This window comes from Panicum virgatum, chromosome 9K (assembly GCF_016808335.1).
Source record: "Panicum virgatum strain AP13 chromosome 9K, P.virgatum_v5, whole genome shotgun sequence".
In the NCBI taxonomy this organism is placed as follows: domain Eukaryota; kingdom Viridiplantae; phylum Streptophyta; class Magnoliopsida; order Poales; family Poaceae; genus Panicum; species Panicum virgatum.
Window position 1 is genome coordinate 64101353 of NC_053144.1, and position 27394 is coordinate 64128746.

At 43.9% G+C, this 27394-nt stretch overlaps 5 protein-coding genes across 12 annotated transcripts; 3 read left to right on the top strand and 2 right to left on the bottom strand.

The window, feature by feature from the left end:
• Nucleotides 1-147: 147 nt before the first annotated feature.
• On the bottom strand, nucleotides 148-2548 carry LOC120646963. The gene is made up of 4 exons (XM_039923524.1): nucleotides 2173-2548; nucleotides 1279-1534; nucleotides 736-829; nucleotides 148-646 (listed from the first exon to the last, which is right to left on the bottom strand). The coding sequence occupies exons 1-4, from the start codon at nucleotides 2415-2417 to the stop codon at nucleotides 312-314; spliced, it is 930 nt and encodes a 309-aa protein (XP_039779458.1). The 5' UTR covers nucleotides 2418-2548; the 3' UTR covers nucleotides 148-311.
• Nucleotides 2549-3393: 845 nt separating this feature from the next.
• Nucleotides 3394-7922, bottom strand: LOC120646964. 5 transcript variants are annotated; one of them, XR_005664648.1, is made up of 4 exons: nucleotides 7494-7922; nucleotides 6298-6883; nucleotides 5540-5607; nucleotides 3397-4554 (listed from the first exon to the last, which is right to left on the bottom strand). XR_005664648.1 is itself a non-coding variant. In XM_039923528.1 (4 exons), the coding sequence occupies exons 1-4, from the start codon at nucleotides 7494-7496 to the stop codon at nucleotides 3706-3708; spliced, it is 1362 nt and encodes a 453-aa protein (XP_039779462.1). In that variant the 5' UTR covers nucleotides 7497-7721; the 3' UTR covers nucleotides 3457-3705. The 5 variants fall into 5 exon arrangements, 4 of the variants coding, with proteins under 4 accessions (XP_039779459.1, XP_039779462.1, XP_039779463.1 ...); XM_039923528.1 differs by lacking the exon at nucleotides 5540-5607 and having other exon boundaries at nucleotides 3457-4554; nucleotides 6298-6714; nucleotides 6791-6883; nucleotides 7494-7721; XM_039923529.1 differs by lacking the exons at nucleotides 5540-5607; nucleotides 7494-7922 and adding an exon at nucleotides 7343-7487 and having other exon boundaries at nucleotides 3457-4554; nucleotides 6298-6714; nucleotides 6791-6883.
• Nucleotides 7923-9909: 1987 nt separating this feature from the next.
• On the top strand, nucleotides 9910-12792 carry LOC120646966 (ADP-ribosylation factor-like protein 8a). The gene is made up of 5 exons (XM_039923531.1): nucleotides 9910-10191; nucleotides 11174-11255; nucleotides 11336-11490; nucleotides 12176-12337; nucleotides 12415-12792. The coding sequence occupies exons 1-5, from the start codon at nucleotides 10154-10156 to the stop codon at nucleotides 12530-12532; spliced, it is 555 nt and encodes a 184-aa protein (XP_039779465.1). The 5' UTR covers nucleotides 9910-10153; the 3' UTR covers nucleotides 12533-12792.
• A 1213-nt stretch (nucleotides 12793-14005) lies between these two features.
• On the top strand, nucleotides 14006-18165 carry LOC120646965 (surfeit locus protein 1-like). 2 transcript variants are annotated; one of them, XR_005664649.1, is made up of 7 exons: nucleotides 14006-14249; nucleotides 14330-14433; nucleotides 14523-14767; nucleotides 15836-16010; nucleotides 16528-16811; nucleotides 17609-17761; nucleotides 18033-18165. XR_005664649.1 is itself a non-coding variant. In XM_039923530.1 (6 exons), the coding sequence occupies exons 1-6, from the start codon at nucleotides 14090-14092 to the stop codon at nucleotides 17682-17684; spliced, it is 1044 nt and encodes a 347-aa protein (XP_039779464.1). In that variant the 5' UTR covers nucleotides 14007-14089; the 3' UTR covers nucleotides 17685-18013. The 2 variants fall into 2 exon arrangements, 1 of the variants encoding a protein (XP_039779464.1); XM_039923530.1 differs by lacking the exon at nucleotides 18033-18165 and having other exon boundaries at nucleotides 14007-14249; nucleotides 17609-18013.
• A 1798-nt stretch (nucleotides 18166-19963) lies between these two features.
• On the top strand, nucleotides 19964-26292 carry LOC120646967 (protein NPGR1-like). 3 transcript variants are annotated; one of them, XM_039923532.1, is made up of 6 exons: nucleotides 19964-20268; nucleotides 21350-21650; nucleotides 21738-22014; nucleotides 22280-23496; nucleotides 23578-23725; nucleotides 25772-26292. In XM_039923532.1, the coding sequence occupies exons 2-6, from the start codon at nucleotides 21447-21449 to the stop codon at nucleotides 26104-26106; spliced, it is 2181 nt and encodes a 726-aa protein (XP_039779466.1). In that variant the 5' UTR covers nucleotides 19964-20268; nucleotides 21350-21446; the 3' UTR covers nucleotides 26107-26292. The 3 variants fall into 3 exon arrangements, with proteins under 3 accessions (XP_039779466.1, XP_039779468.1, XP_039779467.1); XM_039923534.1 differs by lacking the exon at nucleotides 25772-26292 and adding an exon at nucleotides 24200-25738 and having other exon boundaries at nucleotides 20039-20268; XM_039923533.1 differs by lacking the exon at nucleotides 19964-20268 and adding an exon at nucleotides 20286-20512.
• Nucleotides 26293-27394: the final 1102 nt, after the last annotated feature.

Genomic DNA, 27394 nt, shown 5'->3' on the forward strand with positions numbered 1-27394 from the left:
CACTTCATTGATTACCTTCTCTGCACTTTGGGGGTTTCTTTTTGGCTTTGATAATGTTTTGCTGAGATGTGAGTTCATGGAGCTGCAGCTTGCCGATGCACCAATTCAGGAAAAGTCGATGCCACTTAGCTGTACCAGACAATCCGATACCCAATAGAAGTGACTCGGTGCAAAAAGAACTTGTCTTGCTAACAGAAGTTAAGGAGATTAAGCCCCACATAAGAAAAGAAGACTGTCGCAAACCTAAAGTAGCAAACAGCCAAGCCAATATGTATGGAAAGTTTTTCCTTTATCTATTCTATTTGACTGACCTAAGCACGCTTAAGCATAACTACTATGATAGACGCAATAGCCAAAATCACAAAGGCTGATGGCGCACTCGGAAAATCTTTGCTGGAGCTCAAGATCAGTGTCTTAATCTTCCCCTTGCAGCGGCCCTCGTCCGAGGTTGCGACGAGATCCTGCACCATGTTCGACAGATTGCTCATCATTTCGGACACCAGGGCCTTCATTTTCTCCAAGTAATCCTTGAGCGATTCGCCAGCGCTTGGATGGAGGTTATTGCTGTTTTGCACGCTAGCTGCATCACCATCCTCCACCTCATCCCCAGAAACGCTTGAAGCAGCACTAGAGCACTCGCTGAGCTCTGTAAAACGGGAAGGCAAAAGTTCAGAACACAAGTTGTGCTATAAAGTTGTCGAATCTAAACCGAAGAATGTTGATGTTAACACTTACTCGATTCGTATGTCTTGTAGAAATTCAAAACCTTCTCGTTCTTCATCACAGCATCCCAAACATTCTTGTCAGAAGCAAGTGCGGCAACAACATCCTGCAAGCAACAAATGCTGGTAAAGAGGGAAGGTAGAAATATGGGGAAAAAAGAGCATGCGGAGTATGCAGTCAAGATAAAACGTTTTAGATTCTGCTTACGAAGTAAAATGGGAGTGATAAAACGATCTAGAATCTGCGTAAACTGGGAGTGATAACACAGTTTAGAGTCTGCTCAAGGTAAACTGGGAGTGTGCAGGGCACAAGTTATTGCGCTATAGGTCCAATAAATGGGACAGGCACTGAAGCATATCCTCTAAAAAATTCTATCACTTACTAAAAATAGGTTTACTGTGCTCAACGATACAATAAACCTCATGAAATGAATTAAGTACCACTCGCAAACTAAATCCAAGCCTGATGATAACACGAGAAAGGAATAAACACAAAGGAGGAGTAGCCTATGTGGCTATGCCTGAACATTTCCCATACAAGATCAGAGAGACAAACCTGAGCTTCAGGGCTCTCCTGTAGCAATGTGAATGCTTGCACAACACGTACAGGAGTTCCAGCCGCAGCTAGTGAGTTTTCGTAGTTATCTTCCTTCTCAGATGTTTCTGAATGAACAACGACCTGAGGTGTTTCAGAGAGAACAAGTTCTGGGTTTGCAATTTGTTGGGCAATCTTTGCATGGTTATCCTGGTCAGTGGGTGAGAGGTGCGACTTCGGGGTATCAATGTGAGCAGTTTGAGATTCAACCTGAGCACTGGTTACATGAAACATGACACGTCAGGTCGATTCAGGTAAAAAGACATTGAAGAATAAATGCCACAGGTACAAAAATGGAATGAAGCTGAAAGTAGAAGAAAATAAATGAACTTTAAGGTCCTTCTTCATAGAATCCAATCCTGGTTATTTCTCGCATGCTCCATTGAGTTTGAGTTAATATTTCTAACAGTGACTCTCTTCCGTATATATACTCATTTGTTTCTGAAACATATCATGAAACCCTTGAAACTTGAAAGCATGAACAGCTATCGTTCTGTAACACAAGGCCTCTAGTGTCTACGTAAACATAATACAGTGGATAACTAACAGAGATTTTTATTTTATAACAAAGTGCAATCTACCAGCAGATACTTTTCTCACTTATGCTACCAAGAACCATATCCTCTGCTGTGCATTGAGAGAAAAAAAAAAACATCATTGGTTGGATACCATTAGGCGTTAGCAATAATGACCAAACTTGTAACCCTCCGCGCCCAGTAACATTGCAATTATTAGTAGTGCTGTTTGTTAAACAGATCGCCCAGGCTTAAGTATTTTAAGTAAACAGATCGCAAAAGCAGAGAAGGGCAGGAGATCTTAAAAGAGAGCGAATGCAAGCAAAACGAGAGCACGCACATCTCGAAGGCAGCCTTGAGGTCGAGCGTGGCGACCATAGCCTCCTCGTGGGTGGGCACGGGGCCGAACACCTCGTGGTCCGGGATGACCCAGTCGTCCACCGCGATCGCGGACGCTTTCCGGCTGTCGTCGGCGGCCGATGAGGAGTGGGACGACGGGATGACGGCGCGCCGCATGTAGGCGGCGGAGCGGTAGCCGCCGATCACCGCGGCCTTGGCGGCCGCGCGGATGCTTCCCCCTACCATGGCCGGTAGCTGAAGGCTTTGCTTCGCGCTAGAGGAGAGATCGCCCTCGTGCGCCCTAAACAAATGATCCGGCGAGGCGGGGGAAGGGGTCGGGAAGTCTGTATGGGCAAGGTATTTATTGTGGCACCTGTAAAATAGTAAAAGGAAAAGGGTAAAAAAAATCAAAGAATGTTATGAGAGAGAGAGAGAGAGTTTCCTGGAGAAATAAAAAAGAAGTTAGAGATAAAACAGAGATGAATTTTAAGTTTTTGTTTCGTTTCGTTTTTAAAAAAAACGGCGAGCGTGAAATCAAATACGTACCGTGTGATTTGCAATGGATGGTTGATGTACAACAAATGATCTAAAACCCTAGCATTGCGGTGCCGGGCCCGTGTGCTGTTGGCGGGGTTGTTGTCTTCCGGAGTTGACGCGTACTAGGGGCTGTCAACTGACAAATCAGTCTATAGTCACGTAGAAAATCAGCTGACTGCAACGGATTCCATCAGAATCCCGTCCGCCGCCAGTCGGGTTTCCTGGAGTTTTTTTTTTTTGAATCGTGGATTTCCTGGAGTTGGGAATACGGATAAGAGCAACTCCACCGCCTGTGTCTGACATCGGCAGCCATGTCATATGATTTTTCCTGTAAACACATATAGAGAAATCTTGCCGGGACAAAAGGAAATGCAAAAAACAGAACTTTTGTGCGTATGTTTGCAAGATATAATTCAGATGCACCATGCATGATGGTGAGTAACAGAACTAAAGAATTATCAGATCCACAGCGCATTGCTGCTCGAATATGTGAGCCGGCCCCAGGTCAGCCTGAGGACCCTTACATGGCTCAAGCAGGTAGTCCCCAGGGGTTACGTCTCCCAGTGTCAGGGCGGGGCCAGGATTCGGGGATTTTCTCGGTCGAGGAAGCCGAGTCTTCTCTTAGATAATACCGGTGGGGCGGTCTTTCCCCACCCGGCCGAGTTTTTTTTGCTGCTCGAATATGGAAGACGTTGAACCAGCTCTCATAGCCATCAGCGCAAATTTCAAACGGGACCAAGTTAGAAGATACAGTAACACTGAAGCTGCAGCTAGATTATTCTGAAACTAAGACGAGTGGATCAACACCACACCTCGCCCAAAAGGCCACAAACTTTTATCTGATTTTAGTTCAAACTCAACTGCACATTTACAAGCTCTGCATCTACATCTGATCTATACAGCGCAGCCCAGCCCAACGTGTCAAATGTCAATAATTTGGTATCTATCGATGTAACAGCGTATAAGAACTTCAATTCTTTGAAGAAATTTTCAACTTTCAGGAATCCCTCCACCCCTCAGGGAGACGCCACCGTTTGTGCCAGTAAATGGACACCCTGGACCAGAGGGGGAACATGAAGCTGTAGTCTGCAGCTTCATCAGGGACTCCCCCTATAGTCAGAGGTAGCCAGACGTACCGAGAATCTCTCAGGTCGGATGGATTCCACCGATCAGCCATGAAGATGAATGAGCCTGGTAGCCCTGGAACTGGCAACACGAATGTGCTCTGGGAGAAGAATGTTGTTGATCTGAAGACCTCATTCCCTCCCACGCAGGGGTTCCCCAGTGTCTCCCAAGGTCCCATCACTGAAGTTGCCGCGTGAGCCAGAGCAGTGTTTGGTGCCCAGCCTGTGCAGCCAGAGGTTACCATATAGTAGGTGCCTTCGTGCTTGAAAAGCGCAGGAGCTTCTCGGTGCTGTGCAATGAGAAACCTCCGCATATCATCAGTGACATCAAGGTAGTCATCAGTTAGCGGACCAATGTGGAGCTCACTGTTGTCCTCAGAAGAGTATATCAGGTAGGCCTTCCCATCATCATCCTTGAAGATGGTCATGTCTCTACTTTCGCAATCATGTGGGCGCTTGCTGTAGAGATAAGTGAACGGGCCAGTTGGGGAATCACTGACAGCCACACCAACTGAAGCTTTAGTGTAGTTAGCATCGTCTATGTGCATCCACATCACATATTTGCCAGTCCGGTCATTGTATATCACCTTGGGCCTCTCTAGGACATTGGATTTGTGGAGGTCATGTGTTACATTCTTTTCCTCACCCCGGAGGACAACTCCTTCATTTTTCCACGTCCATAGGTCCTTCGAAGAATAGCAACTTACTCCAACGATGTCAACCTGAAAAATTATTGTCCTATTTAGTGTTTAGAAATGGCAAAGTCAACATTAAATAGGTAGGTGGACAAAACAGCAATCACTTTAAGTACTAAAGTAACAGTAGCAGAAGTCCTGTTGCTTATCACTTCACTTTGTCAGCAGAAAAATACACAGTTCTGTCTGTGTTTCTGGTTATTGCAAAATTCAGTGAAGTGCTGATTGGTACAGTCCACTCAAAGTTGGATTCCTTATATCAGAGTAATCAATTGCAAGTCTATCCAGGAAATCCTTGCTGAACTAGAAATGCCTCCAATCCCCCATAGCTAGCAGCTAATTTTTTGCTGTCTAGAAGAAGCCATTCATATTCAGAAAATAAAATAAAAAGCACATTCTGGTTGTTGGAAACATCATATGCAGTTACACTATTACAGACACTTCAGATTGAATCAACGATAGAACCGCAACAGCACAATGCACCTCGCAATACATTGCCATTGTCATTGGTGTGAATCAGTGAATGTCTATTGGGTGTGAAAGAACAGCAATCGCACTGGCACAATGCACTTCCCAAATATATCACCGTTGGCGTTCATATCTGGTGAGTTGTGTGTGTCTCTACTTTAAATCTGAAGCTAAGTTCTTTTTCTAATTTTGATCTAACCTTATGACTTTGCAATATATATATATATATATATATATATATATATATATATATATATATATATAAGCTATTAGGTAGCTACTTGCATAATATCAGCCTGCAACGAAAGGTAATTCTTCATTTGGTATTATGTGAACCCGAACCCAAATCTACTGATATTTGATTGTGACAATTTGCCATACTATGATTCTGACACCACTAAAATATAATGGTGTTAGTTTATATGCAAGGAAAATGTTGGACCCCAAACCAATTTCAGATGAATCAACTGTTTAAATTGTTACTAGCTTTTCATCTCTACACACCAAATCAGCCGCCTTAAACGAGCCCAGTCAATTTTCTTACCTTCCCAATAGATCATAAGTTCATAACTTCCAACATGCCCCCTAGCAATTTGGCCTCATCAACAGAATCTAAAAGGTCACGAAAATTAGATGTATGCATTAGCACACACTGCTACACATGTACTGAAATGTTCAGTCATATTTAGAGAAACAAAATTTTCTTCTGCATACTAGTTTTTTTTAGGTTGGGAATGTGGTTCAAGTCTTTTGTATCAACTTGATGTAAAAACTTTGACTTAATAAAGTTTCCCTTATCGTAAAAAGCAGTTTTCTGTGTGTTTTACATACTGGTTTTTAAGTTTTAACTATCTCCACGATGTTTTTACCAAAGAGAGTAAAAAACAATTTTTGAACAAGACACTAGTTTAGGATAATGCTGCAAAAAATCCTAAAAGGAAGTTGATGTTTTCTCATCATTTTTCTACACACATCTAGCACCATTATATCTACATGAACCTGCCCTGACCATGTGGGCTACATGCTAAATCAACTTAATCAAGTTGGTTTCTACGTGTACTATCTGCCTCAGCTCTAAAAATAAAGTGTGAAGTACAGTATAGACAATCTGATAGTGTATTTAGTATCCATGCCCAAAATACAAACCTAACACGATCACGTTCACTATATAGTAGCTAGTACCTTTAGTTTACAGAGAAATGTGAAATTAGTTGAAACATTTGAGTTAAGTGCTTCTACAGCCACATATCACAAATCCCTGAGCATAAATAGTGTTAAGGGTGTCAGAATAGTATTACTCACCCGGTCTGCTCCCTTGCTGTGAGCCTTGTAGGTTTTGCCATCCTTATTCTCCCCATACCAGAAATAGGTCTTGGTCTTCTTATCATAAAGTACACCTCCTCCATGAGCTTGGATCGGCTTGCCACCGGTATCAAGCCAGACTCTCCCTGGGTAGTAGAAGTACATGCTGTCATTCCCACCATTGATTGGATCTACAGCCATGTTCAGTTCTGGGAAGAACATATCATGAACTGCTGAAGACTCATCCAAGAATTCATCCACTATTGTAGGAGGCTTCCTCTCGCCCTTGCGCCGCACAGCCCGTGGATTCCTCCGGCTCCGAGGAGGAGTTAACTTGAACTTCTCCTCCTCCACCGCTTCCAGTTCCCTCATAATCGATCGACGGATCTCATGTGTACTTATACTTTCATCCTCCTCCTTATGAATGATAAGAAGATGGACATTCACAACGACAACCAGTGCTGCTAGGCTCCACAGTAAAAGGGTTACGGACCGGTGGCGTGCCGGATAGCAGCGGAGACCAAACGCCTTTTGGTGCCTGCTCCTCAAACCCATGGCGCCCCTTATCAACTCCAACGGACACGAGCTGCGGCAAAAATGGAACGAGTTAAGCTCAAAAACTGGAAAAAAAAAATAGATGGCAATTTGTAGCGATTGGAATTTTTGGAAAGAACAGGCTGATCTACATGTCAGATTAAGAAAGGCACAGTTGCAGCAAATGAAACTGGGAACTGGAAATTTTCCAGGAAACGTTTAACCAACCAGATTTCATTCCTGAATTAACGTTTCCTACACTCAAATCAGGGAGCTACCAGGCAGAAACCAGCAAGCAAACTCAACAGCTTATTATTGCCTAACCGCCCACTCCCTGACCGCCACAACAAATTGAGCAACCCGAACTGGAGAACCTCCAGCAATACAGCACAATCAAGCTCCACCGTAGATTCTTACCAAGGCCAAATTATTCAGCAAGAACCACACACTTTGCAGGCAACGATGAAAATGAAAAAGGCGAAAAAGAAAAGAAAAGGAAAGCGATGCTCACCATGGCAGGTTGATCCAGAGGAGCGAAGAGGACAAATCAAAGGCTAAGCTAAACTAAAACGAAACCCAGTCCCATCAGGTGAGCACCTGCTTCCAGCTAGCAGTAGAGTAACACAATCTGACCAGCTAATAAAAAAATCGGCGCAGCTCACCATGGGCTAGTCCTGTCGAGATCTTGGCGAGGGATGATTGGGGCGCCCCGATTAGCTCAGCACGAGCCGCGATCCCAGGGGGGTTAGGCGGCTGTCTTGGCTTGTGCGGCTGGCAACGCGGCCTGATGAGAGTGGTTTGGTGTGAGGCAGATGGCTGGCTGGCTGGGTGCCTGGGTTCCCTTCCCTCGCGGACAGCGAACTGCGGCGTCGCTCTGGAAAGGTCGCCCGTCACATTGTGGTGGGTACGGCGTGGGGGCGTGCGAGGGTGGTAGATTGAAGGGGCGCCCGACCCGGACACCTGGCCTGTGCGCGCGCGGCGTGCCTGCGGTGCGGTTGGGGTAGGGGATGGACGACGGATGGTCTTTCTTCAGCGGCAGGTGGCCGCCGTGGTTCATGTGGACTTGTGGAGCTTCGGCAGTTGTTTTACTTGTTTATTCCTCTCCGCCGTTGGGCGCACTTAAAAGTCCAAAGGTTCAAAATTCACGATTCATGCATGCTTCTCGTAAAAAAATTATTTTTTCAATTAAGAAACTGACGCACACAAAAAATGAATCGTCTTGGTGGTCCACATTGTTCTCGCTCTTGCTCTCTACTTTCATTCACCATCAGTCTCCAACTCTCCTCTCCATATTGCAGCTAGTGCAGCAGTATACGTAGACCTATTTATTTTAGAAAACTAAGAGGATGTTTGGTTGTCAGCCATCACCGGCCACACCGCCTAACCTAAACTAAGGGAATGTTTGGTTATCAGCCATCCCTTGCCACGTCACAGGTTAGGTGCCGCCAAACTTTAGACGTTGGATTTTGACGCCATAGAGTGTGGCGAGAATACTACTAGTTTTGCTTTGAAGTCCGTGTAGTTGTCAAACACATGTCATCAATCAAGCATTATCCAACTTTTTGTATGGCTGCCGCATTTGTGGTGTGGCAAATTGTGGCATGGAATCAAACATACCCTAAATCACTGCACCCTCTCCTACAGGTTCTGGTTTCTTCCGCCACACCCCCACCTCTCCCGCGTGTCTAGTTGCATGTTTGAGAACTGCGGCACTGCAATGATTACCAATGTTTTTTTGTTGCATTTACATATGGGTACTGATGTCATTTCATGTCAATATTAAAATTGCTCTCCAATTCTAGAATTGCACATAAACGGGGACAGAGGGAGTAGTCACCATCGAAACAAAATGAGTTTGGGCGGCTCAACCATAGAAATTGTGTTGGAAATGAATCGAAGATACTGAGTTTTACCGACGGTACTAGTTTTATAAATGATCCACAACATGGTGCCTCTCAAGGCCCACATGAGGACGAATCTAATGTGAAGGAGGGGGAGCTCGAGCCTTGCGAACACCCCCCCCCCCCCCTCTCTGCATTATGGGAAGGAGGTTAGAGGTGCCGGAGGTTGAAGGAGAAATTCACTCCTCTATTTTCATTTTCTGGATCCACCTCTGGAGATACACGGTATGTTGTCATTGTGCTACGGCTAGAGCTGCAACAACCGACATTCTGGCTACTGTTGATATCTAGTAGCTGCAATCGCAGCTGTAGCAATCTCCACCAATCGGGCTGACAGTGACAAGTATTTGCTTGCTCTCTTAAATCTTATAACCCAACATGTAAGTGCCTCAACAAAATCACACGAGTGTCATCAAGCTAGGTGGACAAAATGTACCCACGACCTAAATCGAGGACATCGTAAGCAAGCTCAATGAGTAAAGCCCGAGGTGGCCAGCGGTGTAGCACGTGGAGCAATCTTCATTCGAGAGAGCATGTCCGTGCGATGGGATACGCGCAGACTGCTGCAATTCGCCTACAGACAACACCCAACTGTGCGGTGCGCGCGCAAGGCCTCCCGTGCTCGGGCCGGCAATTCACGGACGAGGACTGGACGGCCTACGCTGTGCGTGGTGGTGCACGACTCGGGGGTTGAGAAGTTCAATGATTTCTCTCCGATTCCATTCCCCGCAGCTGAGGTCAGAAAAACGAGCGGCGGCAGGCAAAAAAGACGAGATACTGAACAGATCCGGCAAAGAAGCCTTGGGCCCACTCAATCCAATAAACACAGCCGAACAAGCCCATCGGGCCCGAACCGAACCCCCCGAGAGAAAACAGGGCGGCGGCGGAATCAGGTCAGCTACGGGATAGACGCTACCAGACCAGTCCACCCAGTTGGAATCCCGTTGGCGAGGGGAGCGGATACCGGAACGGAACGGAACGGAACTCGTGGGTGGCCGCCCTATCACCCGCGGCCACGCGAGGCCGTATGATTGGCGGACCGGACGCCAATAATACCCCCCGCCCCTCTCCTCTCACCTCCCCTCCCCTCGCCTCGCCTCATCGCCGCAGCTGGCTCCGCTCGCGGTCGCGGCGTCCTCTCCTCTCCCTCCCCTCCCCTCCCCGTCACCCCCTCGTCCCCCGCCCGCCCCATCCACGCCGCGTCGCCCTCCGCCCTCCAAATAAAGTAAACGCGGGTGGTGACAGGAGGGCCACCACCGAATACTCCCCCGCCGCGTCCGCTCGCTATTAACCCGTCGCCTCGCCCCCCCCCCCCCCCCCCCCCCGCTCGATCCCCTCCGCCTTCCTCGCCGCCACCGGAGCCGGGCCTGCCTCCTCTCTCTCGTTCAGGGTCCGGGGAGAGGAGAAGGGAGCCGGCCGCCATGGGGTTCTGGGAGGCCTTCCTCAACTGGCTCCGCAGGTATACTTGTACATACATAGTACGCTCTTGGGCCGCTCCGTCCCGTCGTGTCTCGCGGGTTTGATCTGCGGCGCATTGCGCGGCCGGGGTGCGGGGATCATCGGTCGATAGGAGATCTGGGGATTCTTCTGGTTTGATTGGTCGAGATAGTTATGAAGTTGGCTGGTGGAAAGCTCCTAGCATACAGCGAATGTGATCGGTATGGCGTGATCCTATTAGGGGAAAGTAATTGTGGTCTTGTGGTTGGTTTCTGTTAGCAAACTTGGTATTTTGGAGCTTTGCGGGTAACTGCCGTATGACAATCAAGCTTTAATCGAGCTTTTTCTCAACAGAAAAGGTTTTAATTGGGGGGGGGGGGATTGCATCACATGAAATTTGTGAAGATCACTTATTCAAAACGGAAAAGGGGATGATTTATTCAGTGACATATTTTTCGCTATGTCTTGTAATTGCGAGGCGCCATTATTTTTGTTATATACTTCACTGGATGGCATTCCAGACTTAATCTGAGGTTGGTATTTATTTGTTATACCTCAATCATTGACATAAACTAGTGTAGCTACCAGCAGACTAAATTTATTTCATCTCTACCTACCTGCCAGGTAGGCCGAAGGCTTTGGACTAGATACATAAAAATACCGAAGAGCTTCACTTCTAAGAATGTCTTGCACATGCACTTGTTGGCTGGTAGAGCATTAGTTTTTGACTGTTTTTTTAGTGAAAAGTTTTTGACTGTTGGGCAGTATGCATTAGAGAGTTAGTAGCCCAGGCCCAGGAGGCCCATGTATGTATATTATATATCTGCACACAAGGATGAGAAGATGCGAGCGAAAAATACTCCAGAAATTTCCCCAAAAGTCTACTTTGTAATTACATGTTCCAATTTCCAAGCAAAGGGATGAACTGATATAATTTGTCATTCGTTTTTTCTTGATGGGCTTGACTGCTTGAATAAAAGTTTTCTGCTTTCTTCTATCTGCAGCCTCTTCTTCAAGCAAGAGATGGAACTTTCCTTGATAGGGCTCCAAAATGCTGGGAAAACATCACTTGTGAATGTCATTGCTGTAAGTATCAGGCATCCTTTTGGTACCACTCATCATATGCTAGATGACTGTATCATGGGTAAACATGTCTTTTTTTGCAGACCGGTGGGTTTAGTGAGGATATGATTCCTACTGTAGGATTCAATATGAGAAAGGTAACCAAAGGAAATGTCACAATAAAATTGTGGGATCTTGGAGGCCAGCCAAGATTCCGAAGCATGTGGGAGAGATACTGCCGTGCAGTTTCTGCAATTGTGTATGTCTTTCATGTCTAATCTGCCATTTACAGTTATAGAACTGATGCTCATCAGCTGTCATGCTTAGTTGGGGCTTGTTAGACATGTCTATAATTTTGGTAGGCCGTGGTATATCATGCTGATGCCTGATACTATGGTTTATGTACAAAGTCTTTCTGAACTACCCTACTTTTCTAAAGGCTTTCTTTAAGGTTCTCATAGCCTGCTTCTGTTCCTTTGGCTTATATTTTAATTGCCTTTATTGTCAGGATAAGTGTTTGGTTTGTGGCTTAGTTGTCCTGTGATGCCTTTCTTATTTAGAAAGTTATATGTTATTTTGCTTTTTGTTGATAATGATGAAATTGTTTATTTACTACCCATGTTTTCATGTTTTGCTTTGCTGTATATGATGGTGGTACTGCATTGTTTATTTGTTCGCATCATTCGCTATTTTTTGTTGTTGTGGATTATGATGAAGCACATTTTTGTTTTTGCCTTTCAATGTTTGCTTAAAAATTGAGGAGCTTGTACCAGCTGTACAGTTTTTTTTTTTCTGATTTACTTCCACAGGTTTTATATTTTATAACTAGTTTCATTGAAACTTGCTGCATGATTTTTTTTCCCTGAAGGTCATAGCTGATATACTTAATCAATAGGGAACGGGAGCTTCTACAGTTGGATGTTTAAATTTTTTTGGTTGTGCAGGTATGTTGTTGACGCGGCAGATCGAGAAAACATGGCCATTGCAAAAGGCGAGCTCCATGACCTCCTGAGCAAACCATCTTTGACTGGGATCCCGCTACTAGTCATTGGCAATAAAGTTGACAAGCCTGAAGCTTTCCCTAAGCAAAGCTTCACTGAAGTCATGTAAGTGCATGCTAAGCTACTGCAGTTCGTTATTTCTTCTTCCTTGAAAATATCAGTTCGATACATTGTACTCACAGGGGCTTAAAGACAATCACTGACCGAGAAGTGGCATGCTTCATGATATCATGCAAGAACTCGACCAACATTGATTCTGTCATCGACTGGCTGGTGAAGCACTCGAAAAAGAAGAATTGATCTAAATCTGTAACTCTTGAAGCGTGCTCCAGTTTCTCTCTTTTTGCATGTCGCGTAGCATTGGGGCTGTAAATTATGCAAGAGGTATTGATCAGGATGTTGTGTTCATAATTTTGTTGGTAGACTACGTTTGGTGTGCACGCGCGGGCTCTGTTACAACTTACAGAAGGCTGCCCTCTGTTTCATATTTGCTCGGTCAATTTGAGCAGTGTGATTTGTTTCACATTGTTTACTTGAAGATCAAACAAAACTGAATGAAATTAATGCGAGCGATCAAATGAACATTGGTGAAAAACAAATGTAGTGAAGTAAATAAAACTATCAACCCGATAATTCTGTGTGAGGGCCCTGCTAGCTGTTTGAAAATGTGACATCACGACAGATTGGGTGGAAAATCAATCGTCTAAAAAGTTGGAAACTGAGAAGGGATTAAGGCTGTGTTTAGTTCCTCCCTTAATTTTTTTAAAAGTGAATCTTGCTATTTAGGAGTATTAAATAAAATTTGTTTACAAAAAGTTTTGCATGGATGGTTTGTAAATTGCGAGATTAATCTAATAAGCTTAATTAATTCATAATTAGCGGTTGGTTACTATAGCATCACTGTTGCAAATTATGGATTAAATAGGCTCATTTGATTCATCTCGCAATTTACAACTTATATGTGTAAAAAGTTTTGTAAACAAATTTTATTTAATACTTCTAAATAGCAAAATTCTCTTTGATGTGACGGGATGTAGATTTTTTGGGATGGAACTAAATACCCCCTAAGAGGATTCAAATCCCAGAGAGAATTTACTTTGAAGCTCGATTTCATGACACTTTCTCTCTTTGTGTTTCTCAAGCACATGTAAACAGTCATTAGTGCAATTTTCTAGCCTTTTCATTTTTGGAGTTTTCAGCCTTTTGTAGATCACTGTTTGTGCTTTGGTTCATATATGGGCTCTTTATGGATCCTCCGGACTAATAATTAGTCCTAGAGAATCTTATTATTTAGGAGTGTTTAATAAAATTTATGTACAAACTATTTGCAGAACCCCAGACTAATTCTCAAGGCGAATCTAACTAGGTATATTAATCCATAATTAGCGAATAATTATTGTAGCATCACTATAGCAAATTATGAATTAATTAGATCATTAAATTTGTTTTGTAAATTAGCTTAGGGGTTATGAAATTAGTTTTGTCAGTAATCAACGTTTAATAATGCTATGCCGCCCTTACTTTAGTTCACGCAAATTCCAACCCTTTTTTTTTGACCCTGCCAAGTGCATTTTTTATTACCTTTCCATTATTTTTTCAACCCAAAATATTATTTATACAAAAATTAAGTTCCTAACAAATATAAACCACATGTATGTCAAAGGAGTGAAAAAGATTGTGATAATGTTTTTATTTATAAACAGTAAACAAATATAAACAAATATAAACCACTCTGTTTCGATTTCAAGCCCCTCAAAATGCAAAATTGCCTTGTGCGCTGATGCCGCCCTTCCACTCTCCCCGTCGACATGTCCTGAAGTCCAAACTCCAAACCCCTGACCCTCTCTGACCTCGGAGATGGCGGCGTCACTCTCCAAGCACCTCCGCCTCCGCCTGCGCGGCGGCGGCGGCGAGCGACGCCTCCTCCCCTCCCGCGCCTCCACTTCTCACGCCTCATCACCCGGACCTCCTCCTCCGCCGCCGCCTCCTCCCGGCGTCGCCGCGCCTCCGCCCCCAGGTACCCATCTACCCTAACCGTCACCATCTTTCGAAATGCCTTGCGAATCATCTCCAAATCTTTTCGTGTTCCACTCGCAGGGGCGGGGAAGGAGGCGAGCGCGTGGTCCAAGCTCTTCCTCTTCGCGCCCGGCGCCATCACCTTCGGCCTCGGCACATGGCAGCTCTTCAGGAGGCAGGAGAAGGTTACACAGCGCCCGCGCTCTCGTCACTCACTGCATCGTTTTGTTGGCCGGCGAGACCTCACCGTGTGGTGTTTCCTTCTCGACCTCAGATAGCGATGCTGGATTACAGAACGCGGAGGCTGGAGATGGAGCCCGTGGCGTGGAACGAGGCGACCTCTTCCGCTGCCCTGCGTGATCCGGACGCGCTGGAGTTCCGGAAGATAGTGTGCGAGGGCGACTTCGACGAGGAGAAATCAGTGTTCGTCGGACCTCGCTCGCGGAGCATCTCGGGTGTGACAGAGAATGGGTATTATGTCATCACTCCGTTGATTCCCAGGTTGACTGAGCCCAGCAGGTAAGTTATTTCGAAAATGCTGGAATCACAGTTCCTATTTTTCAGATAACCTTGAGAACCAACATTGCACTCGTGCAAGGAAACTATCACGATGATTGAGCTTGATACCCTTTATTTTGGGAAGTTCTTGGTGAAAAGCTGCTGTAGTGAAAATGGCTGATACTTGTAAACCGAAAAGCTTGTCTGTGCTCAAATTCGAAAATGGTGATTTAGTGTAATAGAATTAAAGTACTAAATATTTCTTCAACACAAGGACAAAGGGTGTCAAGCCTGGAAGATGTGTCTTATGTTATGGCAAAACCAAAACAACTGAGTTAGTGGAAGATGCTCGAGTTGGCAGTGATTTGTGATTTGAATTCTTTTGATTCTATCTGGCTTGGTGCACATACTCCTCTATTGCCTTTCCATGGAAAATAAAATCTTCAGCTGGATATGAATGGATTGAAAAGTTATGTAATTAACTTCATTGAGAATTTGAAGGAAAAAATAACATTCAAATACTCCTGTTTATCTTTTCAAGTATTGATAACTGTGCTGAAAGTCGAGAGATACAGAGGATTGTAGAAACATGTTTGTCAATAATCCTACATATTTGCAGTTTTGTTGCAATAGAAACATGTTTGTCAATAGTCCTACATATTTGCAGTTTTGTTGCAACAATAGCTAATGTATGTGTGCAGGGGGGTGGATGGTGGTGTGCTCAGACTTAATCTGTAACTGTCACAGAGAAGTCCACAACCCAAGTAATAATCTCAAAAGACAAATTTGCTTGGTATTTTGTTAAATTATGTCTGGAAGGAACCTTTAGGTCCATAATTGAGCGCTTGTGCTTCATGCTATTTGATAGCTTCATTGTTCTTGATCAGCACATGCAGAATTGTGGGTGACAGGATGCAACTATTCAAGACTGTTTACTATGCTTGTTTTGACTTTATCTCCCACACATCCTATCAGAGATAGCTCATAACTCCACATCAACAGCTGTCAGCCTTAGAAAATTAAAACCAACCATAATATTTTGCAGGTACTCGTTATGTAGTCATTTATCTTTCTGAGAAATGTTGTCAGTTTGCAGTCACCTATCCTTGTGAATAGAGGATGGGTTCCTCGTGGATGGCGTGATAAAAATGTTAAGGATAACCAAATCCTGGATGAAGCTTCAGAATCAAAAGCTGTTAAACAGCCAGACGGAAAAAGTTCATGGTGGAAGTTTTGGTCTAATGAACCTAAATTATCTCCTGAGGTTATCTTTATTCCCAGTCTTTTGGCTTAGCTTCCAATCTATTACCTCAAATTCTAAATGTATCTACTTTGCTCATCAAATTGGAGTACCATGTGTTTTGTGAGTGTTGTTATAATGTTATTTTTGTGTCATGGTATGTGAACTCCTTGTACATGATAACACCGGGGCAGCAATTTATCAAATAAGTCATGTTATATTTATTACTTTTACTAGACCTGTTTAAGATCATTTGTGGCTTCTAGAATGATAAAATGGTATGGAATGTAGGCTGGTTGTTAGTCTGTGGCAATTGAATCAATATCATGTTGCCACAAGTACTGTACCTACTTTAGATCATTAAAAGTATCCATAATCCTTAAGTTGTACTACCTTCATCCTTAAATACATGATGTTTAGGATGAGCAAATAAGTTCCTTATGAACTAATTTGCCTGTATTAAATGTATAGATTTGAGAATGGATGGAGTATTTGCATTGCTTCAGTTAGGCTCAAAATTTATGCGAGTAACCTTTTGCAGATTGAAAAACCTAGAGAACCTCCTGTAAGAGTTACTGGAGTAATCCGAGGAAGTGAGAAGCCAAGTATATTTGTTCCAGCGAATGAGCCCAATAGTGGCCAGTGGTTTTACGTGGATGTTCCCATGATTGCTCGTGCTTGTGGGCTTCCTGAAAATACTGTTTATATAGAAGATATAAACGAAAACGTCTCTCCAACAAACCCTTATCCTGTTCCAAAAGATGTCAACACCTTGATTCGTCACTCAGTGATGCCAGAAGACCATCTCAAATATACTTTTACATGGTAAGCACCATCAGGCTTTGCAGCTGTATTATTTCATTCTGTGTTAGTTATATTTTTTCAACTGCTGTTGCCAGTGGTTTCACTGATCCTGATAGAAACCAGTCTGTTGCTGCTCTTATTTGGTTGTTTGGATGGCAATATCTGACTTTATTTGATATACACGGTTCATTGCTTCCACAAATCTACAGTATCTATAACCTGACTTTGAGTCTGGCAGTTCATCACTGCCAGACCATGATAGTTGGCGCCTTCTCAACAAGAAATACTTGTGCTGAACATAGAACACTCCTTTTTGTTGCATGCTATGTCCAGAACAAATGCTGGAACCATCACTATATTAAAAAAGAAACCAGCTTAACTTATGTGGGTCTATCTTATTTGATTGGACAATAGCCTTTTCCCATTGAAACATTGCTTCTTGGCTTCTTGCACACCACACTGCTTTTATAGCAGTGTATAATTTTTCTCTGGCTTACACATTCTGTTATGTTTGTCCATTACGTAAATGGAGCAATGCGATCTAAGATAGTAAGATAAGCACATGAAATGCAATTATGGGTATGATAATAAGGAATGTAATAAGGATCTGGGGTAGTGAACACTCATCTACTGAGTTTTTGAACTTCCTAGAATATGTGATGAGCTTGGAGATGGCATATGTAATATGTTGGTGCGTGGGCTAACTGAATTCAGAATTAGATGACATTAATCATGTGATGCTGACTGTAAAATGTGATAATTTCTTCTGGTCACCTTCCACCTTATCACCACTTCATATGTTTTCTTTGCTGTTTTAGGTATACTCTTTCTGCTGCTGTGACTTACATGGCTTCCAAGAGGATAAAGGCTAAGAAGGTTAGGTTGCGACAGTAACAGGAATATAGTCCACCAAATCCATCGCAGATGCCCAAACTGCCCCTTTCGTCTCATCAGGCAATAAGTATAAGATTGCCCTCGTTTTGTTTTGATATGCCGTACATTGGCTAGCTGTTTCTCCTGGTGGAGCCCAGCCCAGAGGATACAGCAATTTTGTATGATGATTGTTTCCGCCGGCTGGAAGGGCTGTCTGTAACTGCAAGGTTGCCGATTCCTTGTAATATTTTTGTCAGGGAGCTTACATACTGAGTAGCCTTATCTTTTCGCATTTTTGTAGGATGATTGTTTCATCCGAGAAATTGTTGCACCGGGTTGCCGACAATGCATTTTCCTTCGTTGGGCTGGGCCGTTGCTGGCTTGCATCGAGGTCGCTAGCACAAGGGTTTCTGCCCGCAGGAACATCTCCTGATGGGCTTCATGCAGTTTAATTTTAATTGCCGCACTCATATGAATTATGAAAATGAAATTACATTGCGTATTTTCCGTTGAATTTATGTGGTCGTACATTGCCATGTTTTTCATCATCTTACCCCGTCATTTGAAATGGCCTTAAAGTGACTTGTTTAGCAGCAAATTTTGCTATTGATGCGTTTGTGCAGCCTTGTAAACGTTAGTATTTGGTAAATACGTTGGAGACAAATCTATGTATATGCCTACTAAGGTAATTGAGCACTAATTCTCAATAACATCATGCTAGACGCGCCCTAACAGGTTGGTACGTTGCGTATAATTGTAGTATTGTGTACTAGTAATTGTGTTTTCTGATTTTAGACAAAACGCCAGATAGAGAGCGACTGCACTGTAGGCATGCGATGCTCGTGAGCCGCTGTGAATCTGTGATGCTGTTTCCAGTTCTACCTTGTCCTCTCCTGACATCTGTTTCTCCTCGGCCTGCTCTGGCTTGTCTCCACACAAAATAAAAAGGCAGTAGACTCGCAGGCAGTGAAATAACTATTGGCTCGGCTCTGTAGGACTGATCCACCCACGTTCCGACGAGTCAGGCGCGAGTAAATTCCCCTCAAGAGAAAGGCGGGAGTGTGAACGGGGGACGAACCGAAGAGGGTTCGGATTGCCCGTACAGTACCCCAACAGTGAGTCCGGGTCCGGCCCCTGACAGGGGCACGTCAGCAATGCGTCGCATGTGACGGTACCTCCCCCGACTTGATTGCCTGCCTTCCACGGGCTTCAGTACACGCCGTGCGGCTTAAATACCTCTCATGGAGCCTGCTCGTACCACGCTTTTGTCCGGTCGAATTTTTGTTGCAGCCACACGCTGTGCCCAGCGATCTTTAATGTCGCTGCTGCCAAACGGTAGAGTGCCAGGGACAAATGGACACGCCGGCATACGGGCGCTAATCATGATTAACCTAACCTTAACCACTCGGGGCAGGGGCCGGCGTCAGCCCCCAGACCAAACCGCACATGTCGCCGGAGCCAATCGCCGCACATCGGATCCTTCATTTTTTTTGGATCATGTACTGCTGCGTGGTCGCCAAGCGCGATGTGTCCATGCCACGAGCAGTAGCTTTCGGGGGGGGGGGGGGGGGGGGGGGCAGAACAAGAGGTCACATGACCCCCAGTCCCGCTCCCAGGAAAGCGATATGCGCCCCCAGGAACATGCCAAAGATCGCCACTGCAGCTTGGTGCTCGGCGATCGGAAAATCACCGCGCCCCGTCTTCCCTCTGGCACAGGGAGTAGCAGACGAGTAGGGGACAGCCGGTCTGAAGGGGTTCCGAAATGTCAAAGGCTACCCGTGCTCCTACGTTCCTGAATCCTGAGGAAGATGGAATCATGGGGCAGTCTGGCATGGATAGCTTCCCTTTTCCCTTTGTCAACAAAGCTGGCCGCCACTTCAATGGGGCTCTCGGTCCGTCCTTCCTGCTAGAAAGGGCCGGCGATTAAATGCGCTTTGTCCTGTGGAAGCCAGTGGATTTTGTAACGCTTGAAAGGCGCCCAACTTTTTTGTTGTATCCGGCTCTCAAACATCCCGGAATTCAGTAAAAAAAATAGAATTGTTTATTCACCAAAAAGAATTTGAAATGTATCACGCTGACGAACAGGCGCGTGATGGTGCCACGACAATCTGCTCTGCAGGTCTTGAATTGTGGGGTCCCATTTCTGTCATTTTCATGGCACAGTTCTCGTGCCGATCATTTTCACCAAAATTGAATAGATGATGATGAACACACAATTATCACCGACATGTAGGGCTTGGTCCAGGCCCGGCCCAGTACGAGCCTCAAAAGCCTCGCCCACACACGGCCACGCTTCTCTCATGTCTCTTCACCCACGGCGGATGCTTCACCTACGCCAAGTCACCAGCAGCAGCAGCAGCAACAGCGCCCGCCAACCGCCGCCCCCGCCCCCGCCCCCGCTTACCCGCCCCGCGCAGCCGCGCCCTCTCCAGACTGATTCCACCGAGGCACACGCCACCCACACCACACCGCACCCAACAAACTCTTCCCTCGCAAGCGTCACCTCGTCTCTCGCCGCCGCCTCTGCTCGTGTTGGATTGGCAGGGCGCGGTGGCGTGGACTGGAGCGGGGATCCATGCGGCATTGGGGTCGATCCCTCTCGTTGGTAAGCATCCGACCCTAACTTGACTCGATGGAACTTGGAAGCTCCCCGCGAGTGCTCTTCGCGATTTTCCTCGGAGTGAATTTGGTCTTGGGGGATGCTTCGACTGCATTGAGCAATCGCGCCCGGGTTTTTCCTGACCGCGGATTTTTTTGTTGTTGTTTTGCCGAGTCGTGGAGGGAGCATCGACGTGGTACTTGCATCCATTTTTCTGCTTGACGCTTGTTGGGTTCGACCGTTCGAGTAGGTTCGTAGTCGTCATCGTCTTCTTCTTCAGCGACTTCAGTTCATGCAGTGGGACTTGGGATCCAAGAGGGGTGCAGTGCAGTTAATTTTCTGAGATAAGATCGGGGGTTCATGATGCACGCTGAATCCGTCCGCTGGCGTTTTGTGGGGGGCAGGGGTGCTGCATTTCTCGGGAGATTGCACAGCGCCCTGGAATTCTGGTCGTCTCTGCTGTTTCCTGAGGTGTAAATAGTGGATATCTGGTTGCCATGCAATTATCCACGGGGATTTGTCCAATTCTGCGTTTCTTCATCAGGATTTTTCTAAATTTTCCTTGTTTTTTCGGGGTATAGTTGATTGGGATATATGGAGCCATGGAGCATTGGAGGATGGAACTGGTCTCTCTCCTGTCTGCTGCGTTGTGTCCTTTTGGGCCATTGCTGACAATTTGCTGTTGTTGACAGACAATAGGACTGGGTGTTACTGTTATTGGCGTCTTGCTGTGATGTTGATATGTGTTAGGTCCGTAGGAGATGATGATGTTTGTAATCTTACTGGGAGTTAGTACAAGCAAGAGTGTTTTATTGCTTTTGTGGGAATTCGCCTCCTTAGTCCTTAGTCACTTGATTGATTGATATATCTGTTCCACAGTTATGTGCCACAAACTTTGAACCTTCCTTGCTGTTGCTATTCATGCAGCTGTATTTGTTTACTCTGAGACGCCACTCTAACTTGATCAATTAGGAATAGAAATTGCTAAATCTGCCACATATGTAGACTTTTATGTGTTTGCTCATGACTTTCTTGCTTAGTATCTAAATACTGAATATGCACTGAGATTTCTTATTGACATTGCTAGGTCCTGCAGTCTAACTGAGTGAATGCTGGCCCGAGAAAAGATCCCAGGAGATAGAGCTGTTTTGTCTAAATTAAGTTAAATTATCTGCACGTCAAAGATGTCCGCGATCATGTTATGCACTTGCAGCGGGGACCAGTCCAAGTTTGAAGATCTTCCTCGGTCGCCAGAATCTCTTGCGACACGTGATTTCTCAGCAAATGGCTCTTCTTCAAAGATGGCAAGTCGTGAAACAACTCCTGATGATAGCCAAGTAAATGAAGTAGAATCAGACCTAAGAGAGACCCTTTCACTAAATTATGAGGTTTGGCTGAACTCCTCCGCTCTTTAAAGAAGATAAGATGTCTTGCAAACATTTGCTCACTGTCAGATTTGTTTGATAATGTAACAGGAGGCTCGGGCGTTGTTAGGTAGACTGGAACATCAGAGAGGGAACTTCGATGCAGCATTGCAAGTTCTTCAGGGAATTGATATAAGAAGCCTTAGACCACGAATGACCATTGCTATTGCTGAAAGTATCAAGCCAAGAACGCCACCACGCTCTTCAAGAAGGAAATCCTCACAAGTGAATGGAATGTCAATGCATATGTCCATGCACTCTGTAAGCTTGCTTCTGGAGGCCATATTGCTTAAAGCAAAATCTTTGGACGCCCTTGGTAGAGTAACAGGTATTAACTGGATTTCTGTTCAGTATGCTTTCTTTTATTGTCCTTGAGCATTTTTATCTGCAATCTGTACATAGCTCCAGAAGCATTGCAAGTTTGCTGCTGTCCTATGTATGTGCGGCTTAGTTATTTTGTTATATATAATTAATGTAATCTGAAAGGTGTGTATTTCCACAAACTGAAATTAAATCTGTTATGCTTTGTATTGGTAACTTCTGCGTCTGAAAGAACTTGTTGCATACATCTGAATTTCACCTTATCATGGCAGATGCTGCAGAAGAATGCAGAACGATCATAGACATTATAGAGTCTGCATGGCCATATGGTGTTCAAGATGGTACTGCTGAGGAGTGTAAGCTAATGGACATATTCCATTTGGCTCTAGAATATCTTCCTAAACTGTGGATGAGGAGTGGTTGTTTTGATGAAGCCATCATTGCATATCGGAAAGCTCTTGCAAAACCATGGAATCTAGATTCTCAAAGGTGTGCCAACTTACAAAAAGATTTGGCAGTGACTCTGCTGTATTGTGGTGTTGAAGTGAAGTTCCCTCAAGAATTTGCTCAGGAAAGGAATCTGGTGAGCCCTGGGAACAATATAGAGGAAGCAATTTTGTTGTTACTCATACTGACAAGAAAGCTATCCCTCCAAGAAATAAAATGGGATCCTGAACTTGTGAACCATCTGATGTATGCACTGTCATTATCTGGGCACTATGAAGTTTTGGCCAGCCATCTAGAAATGCTGTTGCCTGGTACCTACACCAGATCAGAGAGATGGTATATCCTTGCACTTTGCTATAGTGCATCTGGCATGGATGATAGTGCACTAAACATCATAAGGAATGGTGTTTGTGTACTGGAGAGAAAGGGAAAGCCTCATATTCCATCTCTTCTTTTAGGAGCAAAACTATGTTGTAAGAACCCAATGCATGCTTCTGAAGGGATAAAATTTGCAAATAAAGTCAAGAAGTCTTTCAGAAGTTGTGATATGCATTTCATCAGCATTGTAAACCATTTTCTTGGCGTTTGTTATGGACCTTTTTCTAGGTCCTCCACCTCAGACTTGGACAGATCGAGATTACAAGATGATGCACTAAGGCTGCTGCAGGATGCTGCTGCAATGGCAAAGTATAATCCTGAAATATTGTATAGCCTTGCTTGGGAAAATGCAATGCAACGGAAACTCAATGCAGCTGTTGAAAGTGCAACAGAGTGTCTTGAGATGGTGATGGGAGGGTCCGTTAGTGCCTGGAAATTATTAATTCTTATATTATCTGCACAGCAAAATCTACAAGAAGCTGAAGCAGTAGCGGATTTTGCAATGGATGAAGCTGAGAAAGATGATCAGTTGGACATTTTGAGGCTGAAAGCGCAGATTCAAGCTTCCCGTGGACAGTTCAAGTCTGCAGTGGAATCTTTTCGGGTTTTGCTTTCGACTATCCAAGCAAAGAAGGAAGTCTGGAAGTCGACCAGTTGTAAGGAGGTACGGCCCCCTTCTTTTTTATTGAACTTTAACAAAAATATCGTGTTTTCTCTTTGCTCATTATCCACTTGATCTTGACAGGTTAAATCCCTGCAGAAGTTGGAGATGGACACATGGTTAGATTTGGCATCGATATACACAAAGCTCGAGGCATGGCATGACTCGAACATCTGTCTTGACAAAGCCATATCCATTGATTTCTTTTATCCCAAGTGTTGGCACGTCAGAGGTAACTATTTCTGCAAGTGCTGTTTTTGGAAGAATCAGCAGGAGCACTGCCTTGTGCCCTTGTCATATTAGAAGCAGCAACATGCAAGTCTTACAACAATGCGATTGCATAAACAACAATCATTACTCTTTGTTTTTTTTTCTTTCGACAAAAGAAGCTTTACTCTTATCCTAGGTTTACATTCATGAAATTTAAATTAACTCCAGGCTCTCACATGCCTTTTCTACGCTGCGCGATCTCTTCCTTGATCAGTCTGGCCACTTAGATTGGTTGCTCTGATTTCCCCTCAAAAATCCTGTGTTTCATTCTTTCCAGATATTTCACGCTGTGTACATCATAAGGGCAGATTTCATTCTTTATTTTTTTTGGCAATGCCTTTAAGGAGTTGCTCCACCAATTCTGCACACTATCTCCTTACTGTGGCACTGCAATCAGATCCCCTGATCATGTCCTTATGTGCTCCCAAACCTCCAGGGTGAAGGGAAAGTGGAGGCAAAGATGTTCAGCTGTTTTCGGCAACTGGTCACAGAGTACGCTGATCTTTGACCACGTTCCTCCTTGATGGATTGTTTAGCCCACGTGCATCCAGTTTAGCAAAAGGCATTATTGGTTCCCCATTATTCAAACTAAAACAACGGCGCATGCTAATTAGCGGTCGCTTGCTGGAAGCTCTCCGAGCGAACGATTTCCGACAACGGTGAACTTTCCACTTGTAGAAATTTTTTATTTCCCCAACTTTCTACTTTTAGAATACGATGACTTATGTATATAACTGACACATAACTTTTTACAAACATTTGGTTTCGGACTATGATTTTAGCATAACTTTCGAAACATATACAACTTATACGCGTAACTTATACATACAACTCTAAACAACATTCGACTTATACGTATAACTTTTCCTTCCAACGTGTTACATAATAATTTTGTAGCGCAATTTTTATGACGGATATAAATTATTCATACAATTTTTGTTATAACTTTGATTAGAATTGTATTAGACAACTTATGTATATAGATTATGCACATAAAGAATTCACATGAGTACAAATGTTAAATTTTACTATAACAAAAAAACTAATTGAATGGAAAAAAGAAAAATGGAAAGACAAAAAGAAAAGAAAAGAAAAAGTCAAGTGCGAACCTGTGCTGCCGCTGTGCGGGGTGGGTGCGACGTGCGTGGCATGTGGAGCCGTCGGCCGTCGCGCGCTAGGAGGGTTTGGGACGAGCGACTGCTAATTCAGCTTTGCGTAAAACAACTCTCAAACTAAAACAACTCTGAAAGCCTAACAACTTGCAAACTGAAACTGACAGCTTCATCTTACTACTAGCAGAAGCAATGGCTATCACAGCTGTACAGACACCACAACACAAGTCGATGTGGAAAATGATAGAAGACATACACATGATGGGGCACACAAGTGGGCACATGCACACACAGATTTTCAAACATGCCCCTTAAGGACAACTTCCTCCTTTAGTAGCTCAACGAATTGGGGTCTGAACTATGCATGAGCCTCTTAGTCCATTATCTTGTTCGTCCCCAGGAAACCACTACTCTGCATGGTCAATGCTGTGGCATGTTCTCCATCGAGAGATCAGTATGCGGCCTGTTTGCCAGCAGCTCTTCCTTTTGATTCTTGCTTCTTTGTTTGGGACTGGGTATTCACTTTCTTGATTGCTTTGTTGCAACTTATGCATGGAGTTGAGATAAGTGATCTGCTCAATGACTTCAGAAATGTGGGTTGTGGTGATTCCACTGAAAAGTTGACTCTGCCACTCTCTGTACAATAATGAGCTTTTGAGCAATCCTGGTTCACAAATGCTACATTTAAACTACTATGCTCATTGCTTTGTCAAAATTAAGAAAATTAAAATAAATTCTTGTGACTTCAACCAATTTCTTATTTAAGTTTTTGTGTGCTCTGGGTATTAAGAAAGTTGGATAGTCCCTGAAACTTAATAATATTGTGCTTGTGTATCTAGAACTGTTATAGTTTAACTATTACAGTTTGTTTGACAGATGGGTGTATGTGTTTGCAGGTCTTCTATTGGAGGCTCAATCCTTGCACCAGGAAGCCCTGATGGTGTTCTCATTTGCTCTCTCAATCGATCCAGATTACGTACCGGGCATGGTTTGTATGGCAGAAATTCTTCGAAATATTGGAGGGATTTCGTTATCCAGTGCCAGAACTTTCTTGCGCAATGCCCTCCGTTTGGAGCCTACAAACCACCAAGCTTGGTTGAGTCTTGGGCTTGTCCTGAAGGCTGAAGGATCGCTGCTGGAGGCGGCGGACTGCTTCCAAGCAGCATACGAGCTCAGAGAGTTGTCACCCATTCAGGACTTCTCCAAGCAACTCCCCATCATGCTGCATTAGGAACCTGTAGCACAGGTTCACAGTTTTCGTATAGAAATGCCCTCAGTTATTAACTTATCTCTTGCAAAGGTATATGATTTTGTGGATGTAAATTAATTCACTTCTGTTCGTGAAAAATTTTGTCCTCTGTTATGTGCTTCCCCAGCGACATCAGGCTGAACTTTCTTGCAGAATCTCCTACTTACAGGCTGCAGGCTCCCTCACTGCTTTTTAACTAACAACTTTTGCTGTTCACGGAATTGAAACAGATGAATTGAATTGTACCTCTAATCCAAATTCACTAGAAACTGGGGCGCACCGTTGGTGCGCTAGTTTGAGCTGGTCCAGTGGATGTCGTGTGATAGTATTAGCGCAAGTTATGTTTTGTAAATTTAAAAGGCTATGTAACTATTGGTAACTATTTGGGAACGACCTGATTTTTAACTTTTATTTGTATTGTATGAAACTTTGAATATTATTTTGGGTATCGAAATGTTTTTTTTTGTGGTGAAAGAAGGGATAAGATAGTTTATTAGGGAGGGTGGAGCACAATTAGTCCGATACTTAATGTATTTGTAAAAATATATTGTGATTAGTAGAGGTGTCATTTTTTTTAGGAAGTAGTGGTTACATTTAAATATGATGCGTTATTGTGGAGGTAGCATGAGAAGTCATAGAAGAATGATGATTGAATTGTACGTATAGTGTTGCTATTGTAGTAGTAATGACGCGGCCTTGCCACGTGGACCTGTATCCCGTGTTGTAGTACGATAGTTGATACAGATTTTAGTTCATGCATGTAGTTGTTGTGTACAGGCAAATGTATATTTTTTTAAAGCAATGTAGTTAAGTTGAATCCACTGTTCCATTATTTTCGCATAGATGTCATGGTTTGCAGCCCGCTGTTGCAATTGGTATGATTTGAGCATTCAATTGTCGTGACGTTAATATTTAAGTACTATAGTATGTATGACATTTATTGCTGTATTTATTATGGTGAAAGAAAGGGTAAAATAATTTATTACGGAGGGTGGTGGCGCGGAGCACAATTAGTCGGATACTTAATGTAGTTTGTGAAATCATGTGATAATTAATAGATGTGATGTTTTTAAAAAAGTGGTAGATATATTAAAATATATCATGTTATTGTGGAGATCGAATGAGGAACCGTAAAAAATGGTAGTACAATATTTTTTTAACAAAATAATATGCTATGTTGAATGGATTATGGAAATAATTGTGGTGAAAGAAGGGTTAGATAATTTATTAAGAAGGTTGGAGCACAATTAGTCGTGTATTTAATGTATTT